This window comes from Papio anubis, chromosome 14 (assembly GCF_008728515.1).
Source record: "Papio anubis isolate 15944 chromosome 14, Panubis1.0, whole genome shotgun sequence".
Lineage (NCBI taxonomy): Eukaryota > Metazoa > Chordata > Mammalia > Primates > Cercopithecidae > Papio > Papio anubis.
Genome location: NC_044989.1, coordinates 36,851,191 through 36,867,036, shown reverse-complemented (window position 1 = coordinate 36,867,036; position 15,846 = coordinate 36,851,191). Strand labels below are relative to the sequence as shown.

Genomic DNA, 15,846 nt, shown 5'->3' with positions numbered 1-15,846 from the left:
ATTTAGCAGAGATGGGGTTTCACCATGTTGGCCAGGCTGGTCTTGAACTCCTGACCTCAGGTGGTCCTCCTGTGTCGGCCTCCCAAAGTGCTGGGATTACAGGCGTGAGCCACTGCGCCTGGCGGGCGTGTTTGTTTCTAACTGAACACAGATCCTCAACTTAGGTATAAATGGACTTAGGAGTTTTTGGATTGGCAACTATTTTTGAAGAAAAAAGTGGCAATGCCACCAAGTGTTAAAAAAAACTCTATTTATCTTATGATTATCCAGCTACTATGGTCTCAATGTTTGTTTACCCGCCCCCCCAACACCCCCCAACTAGAATTCCTAACATTGACATTCTAACCCCCAGTGTGATGATATTAGAAAGTGGAGCCTTTGGGACGTTGCAGGTCTTGACAGTGAGCCCTCAGGAAGGGATAAGTGCCCTTATAAAAGGGACCCCAGAGAGCTAGTTTGCCCCTTCTGTCATGTGAGGACACACCAAAAAGATGACTCTCTAGGAACCAGGAAGCAGACCCTGACCAGACCCTGAACCCATCAGCACCCTGATCTTGGACTTCCCAGCCTCCACAACGGTGAGAAATAAACTTCTGTTTTTCTAAGCCACTCAGTCTGTAGCAGTTTTTTATAGCAGCCTGCATGGACTAAGACACTAGCTAACCTGTGCCAATGATGTGGCCATTGAATTGTCTCCAATTTTGACTGTTAGCACTAGTTGAGGCCTGAGTAATTGACATACCATGTCCTAGGAGAACAGAAACATGAAAGAGAACTGAGTGAGAACCAGAAGTCTAGCCAGGCAGAATGAAGGCAGACATTTTTTCGGTATATTTACTTCTGGGGTTTGAGTGGGTATGAGTGTCCCGGAGGTCTAATTTTTATAGTAGCTTCTTGTCAATTAACTCTGTGCAAAGACTATATTTTCACTTAATGCTCAAAAAGAAATATCTATAATCCTATAATATTTTTAAAAATGAGTTCTAAATACATACATAGAAAAAAAAATTGAGCAAGGAGAGGGAGTAAGTAAAATAATAAATTTGGGTATCAATTTTTGTGGAAAACCAAAAACTGTTCTTGGCCTCTGTCCCTGAGGCAAGTGGTTTATAAGTCCTGGTATCATTAGGACTATAAATATTTTAGTAAGACCACCCCATCATTTGCTTTTGGTTGCCCAAGACCTTTTAGGCTGAAAACATGCATAGCTGGGTTCAGTTGAACAGCAGTAATTAATAAAGTCATTATCTTTGATGGCACACACAGGCCCTCCCCTCAGCTTCTGTGCTTATAATTAAAGCTCCTCAGAAACCACTCCTCCAGTGGACAGCTGGTCAGTAGGGCCTGCAAATGTGCTTGTGCCCTGGAGCAAGTCTTCACTCCTCCTCAGCAATCCCCCTCTTGCTACATTGGAAATGGTAAATTGCATGTTGAAGTTGGGGAAGAGAAAAATCAATCTTGTGTTCATTTTCCTAGGACGCCTAGCAGAGCACCAGGATGGATGCCTGATGCCCACTTCAAAGTGCAAAGCCGCAGACAGGTCTGAGAGCCAGCCCCTGTGTGAGAGTAGTTAATTATCTGGCAATGGAGGCCATGTGTGTCAAGAAAACTTGAAGAGAGTTAAGTCTGGAACCCCAAATTCCAAGGCAATCATGCAGCAATGCTTCTCAGCAATGCTTCTCAGTCCTTAAAAATCCAGTGTTCTTTGGCCAACATGGTGAAACCCCGTCTCTACTAAAAATACAAAAATTAGCCTGGCATGGTGACTGGCACCTGTAATCCCAGCTACTTGGGAGGCTGAGGCAGGAGAATCACTTGAAACCAGAAGGTGGAGGTTGCAATGAGCTGAGATTGCGCCACTGCACTGCAGCCTGGGCAACAAGAGTGAAACTCCATCTCAAAAAAAACAAACAACAACAACAAAAAATCTGATGTTTCAGTTTTGAATAACATAAACAATTCTCTTCTCCTTCTCCTTCTCTTCTCTTCTCTTCTCTTCTCCTCTCTTCTCCTCTCCTCCCCTCCCTTTTCCTCCTTTCCTCTCCTTTCCTTTCTTTTCCTGTCTTGCCAAGGCTAGAATGCAGTGGTGTGATCACAGCCTACTGCTACCTTGAACTCCTGGGCTCAAGCGATCCTCCTGCCTCAACCTCCCAAATAGTTGGGCTTACAGACGTGTGTGCCACCATGTCCGGCTACTTTTTCATTTTTTGTAGAGACAGTGCCTCGCTATGTTGCCCAGGCTGTCTTTTCTTTCTTTAGTAGTGCTTGAAATGTTAAAGCATATTAAATACTAAAATTACTTTTTCAGAAAAAAAATTTCTCCCACTTCACTCTCTCCCTCTCTGATGTGACAATCAGGGCAGTTCAAATACTGATTTTTAAAATTTATTGTATAATGCATAGAGAAAATATAAATGAATAAGCTTGAAACTATGTTTAATCTTCTTAACGTTAAAAATGCAAGCTAAAGCAAAATGAGGGGGTGTTTTCCCATATCATGCTAGTAAATATGGAACATAAAATTATATTTAATCCTGGCAGGGATTTGAGATTAGGGCTTCCCTGAACACTGTTGGTGAAGTATAAGCAGGCAGGGCCATTCTGGAAAGCAATTTCAAGAGCCTTAAAAACTTTTATATTCTTTGACCTAGAAAACAAACTTCTAGGAATATATCCCAAGTTATAATCAGAGGTATAGACAAAGATTTATGTAAAAAAATGCTCATTGTAGCATTATTTCTAATGGATCTGGAAATAATAAAATGTTGAAAACGTGCCAATAATGGGAAATCCTAGGCATTTATTATAAATGGTGTGTAGTAGAATATTAAATTACTGTGAAGTGTTCAGCTCTAACCTTAAGAATGACTCTGACAAGTTTAAAATATATGCAGATAAAAAACTGGAACAAATATACTAAAATGTTAATAATGGAGGAATTATTATTTCCATTTTATGTTTTCTGTATTTTCCCCTTTTACATTTGTATTTAATATAAAATATATATTTTATATAGACATAATTTTTATAATTAGAATCTTATATAAATGAGAAATAACTGATATAATGATAAAGAACAATTATATTTTAATCTGGTCATATTGAAATCATATAGGTTTATAATAATGAAAACTGCTTTCTGAAATTATTGGCATGATTCATCTGTGCTCATGTTTTCCAGTTTTCCTGTCAGTAATGAATTATAATCAGAATCCACATTATGTTGAAGAAAAGACATGAAATACCAGAACATCTAATCAATGATCAAATCAATAGGTACTTACTGAATACTTGTGTATCTAGAACTTTTATAGGCATGCCTCATTGTAGCCCATAAACTTCCTGTTAGATCTTTTTGGAGACCCTCTGTGTGCTAACATAGATAGTATCCACAATGCCTCCTTGAAAACCAGTTTATAAAGCAGATCATTTAAACATAGTTCAGGTTTCCCTGATGCTTTAATTTAGGATTATGTATTCAATGAAACATTTAGCATCAAATAAATCAGAGCTTCATAGCAAAGCCATGACAGCTTATTCTCTACAATCATGTAAATTATAAAATTATGCTTCAAATCATAGGATATTTAAAGCTGGGAGGAGCTTTGGAGGTCATCCTTTATTTTATAGAAAGGAAACCAGGCCCAGTGTCACCACCTTGGCTAATGCTGCAGTCATTTGGGGGAAGAAGTTGGAACCAGAATGCGAGTTTGCTGGCTACAGTGTTGGCCTCTTTACTCCACTTGCTCCCTGCCAGTGTCCATGTGGATTATAAGCAATACTCCAGTGACAATGAGCACTATAAAACTCTACTCTAGCATGCATTGAAACATATCTAAAACAAGCATGCTACCTCTTAATTAAACACATTAAACACTTAATTGACTTTTATTTAGAGAGCTTTTGAGAGATCCTTGAAAGGCTCCAATACCTTAAAAATCTAGCCTCCTTAAGGACAATTATTTGTTTAGAAATATTTATTGAGTGCCTATGATATGTGGTGAGCACTAGAGGTACGACCCTGAGCATGATACAGCTCCCACCCTCAGTGAGTTTACAGATTTTGGAGAGCCAGAAAAATGACAAGGCCAATATCTTGCAGCTATGTGAGAATAAACACAGGACACCAAGGAAATGCATAGAAGATGGTCCAAGCTAATGGGGATGAGGGAAGCTTCCTGGAGGAATAGCATGGTTTGTGGGAGGGGGTGTGGGCATGTCAGTGAGAGGAAGAGCATTCCAGGAAAGGGAACGGCATGTTCAAAGGCCTGTAGGTGAGAAATGATGCATTCCTCAGGGAAATTAGAAGTTCAGTGCTGGAGTAGGGGCTATGGTGAGTGACAAGAGCAGGGGAGGAGAGCAAGAGCCATATCAGGAAGGCCCCACAAGCAAGGCACTTGAAGAAACTTGCATTGCATCCTAAAGGCAAAGGGAAAACACCGAGTTTGCACGGAGAGCAACAGAGTGGAGGTCAGATGTGGGCTTTCAAAGATGAATAGGGGTATGGTAGAAAATGAGGTAAAGGCGTAAGGATTTGGGGCAAGGAGGCCATCACAGCACCCAGAGGAGGGATAGAGAGACTTAAGCAAATGACCCTGGGGTGAAGACATGTAAGCAGAGGAGAGAGATGGCAGGGAGGCAGATACACGAGGACCTGGAAAGGGGACTGTGAACGCGAGCCTCCTTGTTTTTCATTAATAGAGTGATTTATTATTCCCCCCAGCTTCATTAAGGTATAATTGACAAATGAAAATTGTCTATATTTATGATGTTTTGATATATGTGTACATTGTGAAATGATTAAATCAAGCTAATTAACATAGCCATCACCTCGCATACTTAACAATTTTTATGTGTGTGGTGAGTACATCTTTACTCTCTTAGCAAATTTCAAGTAAACAATGCAGTTTTATAAGCTGTAGTCGCTGTGCTGTACATTAGATCACCAGAACATATTCATCTTGTAACTGAAAGTTTGTACCTTTTTTTTTTTTTTTTTTTGAGATGGAGTCTCGCTGTTGTTGCCCGGGCTGGAGTGCAATGGCACAATCTCGGCTCACTGCAACCTCTGCCTCCCGGGTTCCAGCAATTCTCCTGCCTCAGCCTCCCAAGTAGCTTAGATTACAGGTGCCCGCTACCATACTCGGCTAATTTTTGTATTTTCAGTAGAGACGGGGATTTCACCATGTTGGCTGGGTTGGTCTCGAACTCCTGACCTCAGGTGATCCACCCACCTCGGTCTCCCAAAGTGCTGGGATTACAGGCATAAGCCACCACACCTGGCCTGAAAGTCTGTACCCTTTGACCAGCATCTCCCTGTTTCCCCAGCTCTCCAGCCCCTGGAAACCATTGTTCTACTTTCTGCTTCCATCAGTTTGACTTTTGTAGATTCGATACAGTATGTAAATGAGATCATACAGTCTTTGTCTTTCTGTGCCTGATTTATTTCACTTAGTATAACATCCTCTGGTACATTTACATTGTAAATGACAGGATTTCTTTTTTTATGGCAGAATAATATTCCATTGTATACGTGCACCACATTTTCTTTATTCATTCATCCATTGATAGACACTTAGGTTGATTCCTTATTTTGACTGTTGTGAATATGCTGCATTGAACATGGGGGTAAGGATATCTCTTCAACAGACTGATTTCATTTTCTTTGGACATATACTCGGATGTGGGATTGCTGGATGACATGGTAATTCTTATTTTTATGTTTTGGAGGAATCTCATTGTTTTCCATATGGGTTTATTAATTTACATTCCTGCTAACAATTTAGAAGGGCTCCCTTTTCTCCACATCCTTGACAACACTTATCTTTTGTTTTTTAATAATAGCCATTCTAACGGATGTGAGGTAATATCTCATTGTGGCCTTAATTTGCATTTACCTGATATTAGTGATGTTGAGCATTTTTTCATATGCCTTTTGACCATTTGTATGTCTTCTTTTGAGAAATGTCTATTCACATCCTTTGTCCATTTTAAAAATTAGGGTATTTGTTTTCGTGCTGTTGATTTGTTAGAGTTCCTTATATATTTTGGATATTAATCCCTTATCAAATGTATGGTTTACAAATATTATCTTCCATTCTACAAATTGTCTCTTCATTCTGTTGGTTGTTTCTTTTACTTTTGGTGCAATCCCATTTGTCTGCCTTTGCTTTTATGGCCTGTGCTTTTAGGGTTATATCCAAAAAGTCATTGCCCAGACCAATGTCACGAAGCTTTTTTCTTATGTTTTCTTCCAGTAGTTTTATAACTTCAAGTCTTACATTTAAGTCTTTAGTCAATTTTGAGTTAATTTTTGTATACAGTGTGAGCTAAGGGCCCAATTACATTCTTCTGCATATGGATGTACTATTTCCCCAATACCACTTATTGACGAGACTGCTTTTTCCCCATTGTGTGTTCTTGTCACCTTTGTTAAAAATCAATTAAACATAAACGTGTGGGTTTATTTCTGGGCTCTTTATTTTGTTCCATGGGATTATATGTCTGTTTTTATGCCAGTACCATGCCATTTTGATTACTATAGCTTTGTAGTGTATTTGGACATTGGGTATTTGATGCCTCCACCTTTGTTCTTTTTGCTCAGGATTGCTTTGATCTTTTGGAATCTTTTCTGTTTCCATATGAATTTAGAATTCTTTTTCCAAATTTCTGTGGAAAATGCCATTAGAATTTCAATAGGGATTGCTTTGAGGATTGCATAGAAGAATCTGTAGCTTTCTTTGGATGGTATAGGCATTTTAACAATATTAATTCTTCCAATCCATGAACATGGAATATCTTTCCATTTATGTACATCTTCTTCAATTTTCTGCATCTTTTTTTTGGTGTGTGTGAGTCAGGACCTTACTCTGTCATCCATGTTGGAGTGCAGTGGCATGATCATGGCTCACTGTAGCCTCAGTCTCCCTGAACTCACGTGATCTTCCCTCCTCAGACTCTCGAGTAGCTAGGACTACAGTCACATGCTACCACACCTGGATAATTTTTTAAATTTTTTTTGTAGATACAGGGTTTCTCCATGCTTCTCAAGCCGGTCTCAAACTCCTGGGCTCAAGCGATCTGCCCACTTAAGCCATGCAAAATGCTGAGATTACAGGTGTGAGCCACTGCACCTGGCCTCATCAATGTTTTATAATTTTCAATGCACAGATCTTTCACCTCTATGGTTAAATTTATTCCTAAGTAGTTTTTTTTTTTTTTTTTGGATGCTATCGTAAATGAGATTGTTTCCTTGATTTCTTTTTCAGATAGTTCACTGTGAGTATATAGAGGTGCTACTGACTTTTGTATGTTAATTTTGTATTCTATAACTTTACTGAATTCATTTATTAGTTCTAACAGGTTTTTGGTGGAGTCTTCAGGGTTTTCTATATATCATATCATGTTATCTGCAGAGAAAGTTTTATTTCTTTTTCAGTTTGAATATCTCCATTTCCTTTCCTTGCCTAACTGCTCTGGGTAGGACTTCCAGTAACATGTTGAACGGAAGTAGCAAGGGTGGGCATCCTTGTCTCATTTCTGATCTTAGAGGAAAAGCTTTTAGCTTTTCACCATTGGTTATGATATTAGCTGTGGCCCTGTCATACATGGCCTTTATTGTGTTGAGGTACAGGGGTCTCCTTTTTCTACTTTGATTTCTTGCTATCTGAATAAGCAAGCCAGAAGGGCAAGGGCAGGCTGAGAAAGGCAGGGTACAAAAGACAGCCAGATCTTCCTTTCTTGTTTCTGTGATGCTGGGAAGATGCAGAGGGTGAAATGACCTCAGAGTTTGTTTGTTTTATTTGTTTGACTAAACCCTATTCCTAACCTCTTGTCCCACTCTCAATCCATTCTTATGTTAGAAACGTACTAACTTGTATGTTAGAATGAAAAGAGAGGTAGCTTCTCAAAGGGGCAAAGGGGAAATGAAGGACCTTATGCTTTCAAGGGATTGTTCCCCAGTGTCATAGCCAACTTTTTGTTTGCTAAAGCAAGCCAGGCATATAGAGCAATTGTAGAGGCAGTGTTGGGAAGGTTGACCCTTGGACCTTGCCCAGTCTCTGAGGACAACAGCAGTGGTTGGGGTAGGGCTCCTGGTCCAGGTGCCTAGAAGTTCCTCAGGGCTTCTTATGGCCATCTGACAGGAGCCAGGAAATAGTGCCACTGGTTCCTGAGAGTGCCTGGTATCCTTGAGGACTTATCCAAAGTGAAGACAGAGCATTGTTTTTGGCCTTTTCTTTGGCTCCAGGAGAAAGTAGCTTACCCAAGAGACAAGTAGCTTGTTCAGAGCTGCCCCTAGGTCTCTGGCAGCCCTGTTACGTAGGGTTGGGTGACTAATAGCTCAAACATATAATTTGCAGGAAGCTCTGAGACGATGAGTGACTTGACAAAATTGGCAAGTTGATGGTGGAGTCAGGACTAGAACCCATATCCTCCCTTTGACTCCTGGTCCAATACTCCTTCCAACATGCCTAGAGCCCCCTTGCCTTCCCAGCTGCATTACCTTCTTCTCTTCCAGTCCCCAGTTCTGCCAGGTATACACCCTCTGAACAGACCTTGAGCACTCTCGTTATATTATGGGTTGAATTACGTACCCCCAAATTTATGTGTGAAGTCCTAAGCCTCCGTATCTTAGAATGTGACCTTATTTGGAAATAGGCTCATTGCAGCTATAGTTAAGTTAGGATGAGGTCATACTGGAGTAGGGTGTGCCTCTAATCCAATATGACTGATGTCATTATAAAAAGGGAAAATGTGCAGACAGACACAACTAGAGGGAGAATACCATGTGAAGATGAAGGCAGTGATCAGGATCATACATCTACAGGCCAAAGAACACCAAAGATTACCAGCAGACAGCCAGAAGCTGGGAGAGAGAGACGGAACAGATTCCTGCCTTGCAGCCCTCTGAAAGAACCAATCCTTTTGACACTGATTTTGGACTTCTAGTCTCCAGAAGGTGGAGAGAACAGGTTTTTGTTTCCTAATCCACCCAGATTGTGGTGTTTTGTTAACAGCAGCCCTGACAAACTAACAGACTGTCTGAAAGGCTTCTGCGCACCTTCCTGGCAGTAATTTCACAATGATCCACAGGATTACTCTACCTGAGGAGGCCATGGCACAGTGGGGCCAAGCTTAATGGAAGATGACCCTTGGGCTTGGTCCTAAACCCCTCAGCACTTTAGTTGAGCGCTTCTAGTTGACCTGCTGCTCCTCAAGGGCCTATCCAAGATTGCATACTCTGGTGATAATGGATTCTTTTTTAAAAAAATCATCTTTGGGCTGGGTGCGGTGGCTCACGCCTGTAATCCCAGCACTTTGGGAGGCTGAGGCGGATGGATCACGAGGTCAGGAGATTGAGACCATCCTGGCTAACACGGTGAAACCCCGTCTCTACTAAAAATACAAAAACAAAAAACAAAACAAAACAAAAAAAACTATCCGGGTGTGGTGGCGGGCGTCTGTAGTCCCAGCTACTCCAGAGGCTGAGGCAGGAGAATGGCGTGAACCCGGGAGGCGGAGCTTTCAGTGAGCCGAGATCGCACCACTGCACTCCAGCCTGGGCGACAGAGCGAGACGCTGTCTCAAAAAAAAAAAAATCATCTCTGGCCGGGTGTGGTGGCTCACGCCTGTAATCCCAGCACTTTGGGAGGCTGAGGCAGGCGGATCACGAGGTCAGGAGTTCCAGACCAGCCTGGCCAGCATGGTGAAACCCCGTCTCTACTAAAAATACAAAAATTAACCGGACGTGGTGGCGTGTGCCTGTAATCCCAACCACTTGGGAGACTGAGGTGAGAGAATCGCTTGACCCTGGGAGGTGGAGGTGCAGTGAGCCGAGATCACTCCACTGCACTCCAGCCTGGGCGACAGAGTGAGACTCTGTCTCAAAAAAAAAAAAGAATCATCTGTAAAAGTGTGAGTCGCCAATGCTATAGATAAAGCCATGTCAGCAGTAAGTTTTTTTTTTGTTTTTTTTTTTGTGTTTTTTTGGGAAATTAAGAAATAAGAACATCCTTACATTTAGAATCTGCAAATATGCAGTATCTGAAATACTTGCTAATTGCTGAGGAATACACAAGATAGGTGTGTGTATGTGTGTGTGTGATATGTAATATACTGAGACATATATGTAATACATATACAGTATTTGCTTTACATGAAAACATATACACATGCATCCTGAATTTGATCTTTGCTTAACATTCTTTCTTAAAACATCTCTTCAAAATGTTTGTCATAAAAAGATACACTGTATTGTTTATATGCTCTGTCTTGGTTTAAAACTTTTCTTGGCTGGATTCTTTGGATCTTAGGAAAATGCTAAAAGGGTATCCAGATACACATATAAAAGTACTTACCAAGGAACATTTCAATAACAGATGCCTTCATAGTGAGAACAACAGTCCTCATAAATGTCAGAATGACACCCTGGAGAGAAAGAAACAATAACATCATCATATTTCAGCCGGGGGTTCTGATTTGGATGCACAGAGTGTGTGGGAATGGGCTGCATCATTTTGCATTGCCCTCTGGAGTCTTAGGATTCCAGGCTACAGATTTCCATAAGCAGCACATAGAGATGGCAGTGGCTGGCCTTGCTGGTACCCAGAGATGCTATTTTCAGTTAGAAAGCCCATTCTGGCCACCAGCCTCCAATTCTTCAAATATTTGATGTTTACTTAGAACTGAAGAGGAAATAACTCTACGATTTTGAGAATATGTCCAAGTAGTCTTCTTTATGAGAATATGTCCAAGCAGCCACATTTATGTCATTCAGAAAACATATTTAGATTACGATTATTAATACTTCACTATTCATTTGATAAATATTAAACTCCTATTATATGGCTACATTTTGTTAGAAAGTGCTAAAAATTGAATTAAAAAACAATTATCACCCTTGAAAGACTTACAGTTTAATATAGGTGGAAAAACGTAAGTGGACACAAATAACCATGTTAATTTGCATAAGAGAATGTTAAGTCCTCATAAGAGAGTGTAAGGGGAAATTTATAGAGCAGTGGTTCTCAAACTTTGCTACGTATTATTTAATAGTATCACCTGGGAGTTTAAAAAAATCCTGATGCCCAGGCTGTACCCCAGACCAATTGAATAAGACTCTTGGGTTGGGAGTCTAGTTAATTAAGTTTTAACAACTTCTCAAGTAATTCCAACATGCAACCAAGTTTGAGAACCAGTGGTTTTGAGTCAGGCTTCTTGAATCTTTTTTTTTTTTTTGGGACGTAGTCTCTGTCACCCAGGCTGGAGTATAGTGGCACAATCTTGGCTCACTGCATCCTTCACCTCCTGGGTTTAAGCAATTCTGTGCCTCAGCCTTCCAAGTAGCTGGAATCACGGGCACGTGCCACCACGCCTGGCTATTTTTTGTATCTTTAGTAGAGACGGGGTTTCCCCATCTTGGCCAGGCTGGTCTTGAACTTCTGACATCTTGATCTACCTGCGTGGGCCTCCCAAAGTGCTGGGATTACAGGCGTGAGCCCCTGAGCCCAGCTGGCTTGTGTATACTCTTCACCTGGGGCTCTTACTAAAGTGCAGGTTCTAATCCAGTAGGTACGGGTGGTGCTAGAGATTCCCCAAGGGCCAGAAAGTTTAGAAGTACAGAAATTACGGCAGCTATGGGAATAAGAGAAAGCCTCATAGAGATGGTGGCAACTGGGTCAACTTTGAAGAATGAACAGGCTTTGAACATGCAGAAACGAGAGAAGTGGCTCCAAGTGGGGGAAAAGTGCCAGCAGAGACCCAGACGTTGGAGAGTGCAACAGATATGAAAATGCTGGTGATCTATAGGGGAGTTTCTCATCTTTCTCTTAAGGCTATGAGGAAACTGTTAAAGGTTTACTCGTACTACTATTAATTGAGTATATTCTGTGCATTCTGTATTGTTTTGAATCCACACAATAAGTCACCATGATAGGTCTTATGATCCTCATTGAACAGATGAGGAAACTAAGGCTTAGAGAAGTTAAATGTCATAACCGTGGTCCAAGGTGGTGAAAGGATTAGAATGGAGGTGAAAGTGGGTGGGAGGAATCTGCCCTGGGCACAGGCAATAAGGGAGAAATTTGTAGAGAATGAAAAGACTTAAAGTTGGTCTGCTTTTTATTATCCTTATGAGCTAGCAATTTTAAACAATGTCAATGGTAGTGAAACACTCCTCCCCTCTGGGCAGATGGCTTCCACTATATCCCCCCTCCCTCTAGTGCCACAGTTGTGTGGCCCAAAGCTGGCATTCATAACTCTACCCTCTGCTGTGTTCAGTGGTGTACTAGTTAAAAAAAAAAAAAAATAGAGATAAGAGCCCTGATTTGCAGAGTTTGTCAGTTTCTGTGGAAGCAAATCCTCCTACCATGGCTGATTTTGAAGCTACCAAAGTGACATCACTGAATGGAGATCTAGAAAGAGATAAGCACAATCTAGTACTAGCTAGGCCCAATCTAAGCTTATAAACAATATTTGATACACTGGTATGCATATTTATTAATAAAAAGCAATTATTAGATTATGGGTTGAGATAGTATACAAGAACTCGATGCAATTAACTTAAAGTTGTTTAGTATACGAAAGCTTTATTACAAGCAATTAAATTAAGCAGCAAGAGTAACCCCAAACAGAACTGATCACTTTATTAATTTGCAACAACGATTGCAATGTGTTAAATTTCCCAATTAAGGTAGTTGGCCACTGGTTACGTCTTTAGCTTCAAAATAAAAACAAAATCATATGTACAATCTGTTTGGCAACTTGATGTTTAAGTAGCCAGATTATATTTTGGAAATAGTGTGATAACAGGTAATTTTTTTGTTTTTTATTAATTTGAGAAACTCCAGAACGATTTATGTATCTTCAAGCCTGAGTGTTTAACTTTCCTATTGGATAAATGCAGTATACCAGGTTGCCCTACTGGACCCACCTATACAGCCCCATTAATTGACTGTTACCACTCAACATTGCAGATTTCATCCGAGTTATCCTTGACTTCTCTTTCTCTTTCTCTTACACCCCACATGCTCTCCACCCGCCAGTCCTGTTGGCGCTACATTCAAAGTCTATCCAGAAACTGAAAATTTCTCAGCATCTCACCATTACCAACGCCATCTGTGGCAGCCTCTGCCCTGTCCCGCCTAGATTATTGCAATTAGCCTCATAACTAGGCGGTTCCCTTCTTCCTTTGTCCTCTGCAGTTCACAGAGCAGCCAGCACGATCCTATTCAAAGTAAGTCAGTCCATGGCATTTCTTGGCTTACACTCTACAGTGGCTCCCCGTCTTACTCAGAAGAAAAGCCTAAGTCTTTACAAGTGGCTCAGGACCCTACTTGATTTGGCCTCCGTCCACCCTTCTGTTCTCATTTCACACTATTCTCCTGCTCAATTAGTAATCTTCAGCCACACCGGCCTCTTGGCTGTTTCTGGAACACCTCTTACCTCAGGGTCTCTGCACTTGTTGTACCACCTTTTCCTCTGGCTGGATGCCATTTGCCCGGATAAGCACATGACTTGCTCCCTTATTTCTTTCAAATCTTTGCTTAAATGTTACCTCTCATGAGACATTCCCTGGTTATCCAATTTAAAATCACAATTCCCCTCCCACCTCTCCCACCACCAACCGATATACCCAATCCGTTTCCTACTATCTTTTTCTCCATTGACTTATCACTTCTGACATACTTTATACTCTACTTATTTTATTTTTTATGGAGTTCCCCACTATAATGCAAGCTCCACAAGGGCAGGGATTTTTATTTGACTTTTTGAGTGCTCAGTAAATATGTGTTGAATCAATGTGAGTAATGAGGGCTCCCCCTTTTCCCTAGAAAATTTAAAGAGGAAACAAAACAAAGGGAAGACAATCTTATGAATACATTAGAAACGACTGTATTATACACGATATGTTATTTATTTATTTATTTATATATTTATTTATTGAGATGGAGTCTCGCTCTGTAGCCCAGGCTGGAGTGCAGTGGTGCAATTTCAGCTCACTGCAACCTGCACCTTCTGGGTTCAAGCAATTATCTGCCTCAGCCTCCCAAGTAGCTGGGATTACAGGTGCCTGCCACCACACCTGGCTAATTTTTGTATTTTTAGTATAGATGGGGTTTCACCATGTTGGCCCGGCTGGTATTGAACTTCTGACTTTGTGATCGACGCTCCTCGGCCTCCCAAAGTGTTGGGATTACAGGTGAGAGCCACTGCCCCCGGCCAAATTATACACTTTAAATGGTATATTTTATGGTATGTGAATTATATCTCAATAAAAATTAATAAAAGTATTGATATTGATATTACTGCTAATCAACAAACAAACCCAAAGGGAAGGCGGAGAGCAGAGAGAAGTGCTCTCAGATCTGTCCTACAACTTTAGAGTCATGATGGACATGACCTTTAGAAGCTGGAATGAATGGATAAAAACGAACAGGATTCCGGGAGATGCTCTAATCCCCGAGGAGATCTCACCCAAGTGTTGGCTTATCAATAATGGAAACTGACCAGAATCACTCTAGTGTCTTAGAATACTTGAAGCTTATTTCTCACCACTGCAATTTCTACACTTGCTTGGTCTGTTTACTCAAGCACTTAAAATGTAAATGTGCCTTTTGAAATGTGTGGAAAAAGAAAAAAATCAAACCCTCTCTCAGCCATTGCCAAGGCTGAGCATGAGGACTGCCACCAGCACCATTAAGCAGTTTCTGCAGGCGGTCCAATGTCACAGAGCTGTGGGGCACATGGTAACACTGGAGCCCTAATTCCTCATGTGCTCACCCAGGTTCTAACAAAAACTGAACAATAGGGGCTTCCAAAAGAATGTGTTACTGATTCACAAATTTATGGATGTGCCATGAGATATAACATAAAGAATCCCAAATATGTAGTTCTGGTGAGGCAAATGACGCCTGATTGTGAAAGAAGAGTATACATTAGTGTAAGTGGATTAGCACAACAAAGTTCATTAGATCTCTCTTTCTGCCCAGAGTCAGAAGAGAGCAAGTTGGTAATAAATAATAATATTGCTTTATATTTATATAGTTTTTCACAGTGTTTTAAATAAAGTGACTTTGTGTACATTTCTAGAGTTGCCTATTTTGTTCACTGTTCAGTTTCTAGAGCCTGGAATAGTGTTTGGTAGTGGGTACAAACAATACACGTTTGTTGAGAAAATGCGTGAATACAAACTTGTTCTTCACAGTAAACTTGTGCAGGATGTGGAGTATGCACGATTCCCATTTTAAAGGTAAGGAAACTGAGGCCTGCAGTGGGTAAGTGACTTATTCAAGGTCACATACACAAAATCAAGCCTGGGTTTCATGGCTCCTGATCCTGCACCCTTCTTTCTACCCCTTGTGTATAAGACAATCTGCAGGTTGCATCTTGTTAAGATTGAAAAAGCAAAATGGACTTTTCTTAAATCTCTGTGTCAAAATGCTTGAGATTTACAGATAAGGGGCAAATTGTTCATCAGTTAAAGATGTATGAGAAGAATACACTTTGTCAAATGTGGAGGAAGTATAAAAAGGCAAAGAAAGCAAAAAGGAATTTAAGCAGGGAAAATAAAGACCACAGCGAGAAGAAGACACTTGATAATGTTCACCACTGGTGACCAGGAAGTGTGAAAAATTAAAGCAAGTCCATTGGGAATTGAATGTGGCAATGTATGCAAAAGCAACTTGGAGAAAGAGTAACTAAAATTGAAAAAACTCCTATTATCAAGTGTTGGTGAGGAGTGGAGGACTGAAATAATTGCTAACAGGAATGTAAAATAGTACAACTACTTTGGAAAACAGTTTGGTGGTATCTCGTAAAGTTAAAAAGCTGAGTATATTCCCACCA

The 15,846-nt window shown here is 40.6% G+C and overlaps 1 protein-coding gene across 2 annotated transcripts in view; it reads right to left on the bottom strand.

The window, feature by feature from the left end:
• The window catches only part of VIT (vitrin), a 127,471-nt gene that overhangs the window by 95,476 nt on the left and 16,149 nt on the right, over window positions 1–15,846 (bottom strand). For both annotated transcript variants that reach the window (XM_003908500.3, XM_003908497.3), the window contains exon 2: window positions 10,359–10,428. In XM_003908500.3, the coding sequence (XP_003908549.1) occupies window positions 10,359–10,410 (52 nt within the window). In that variant the 5' untranslated portion in view covers window positions 10,411–10,428. The remainder of the gene's footprint in view (window positions 1–10,358; window positions 10,429–15,846) is intronic.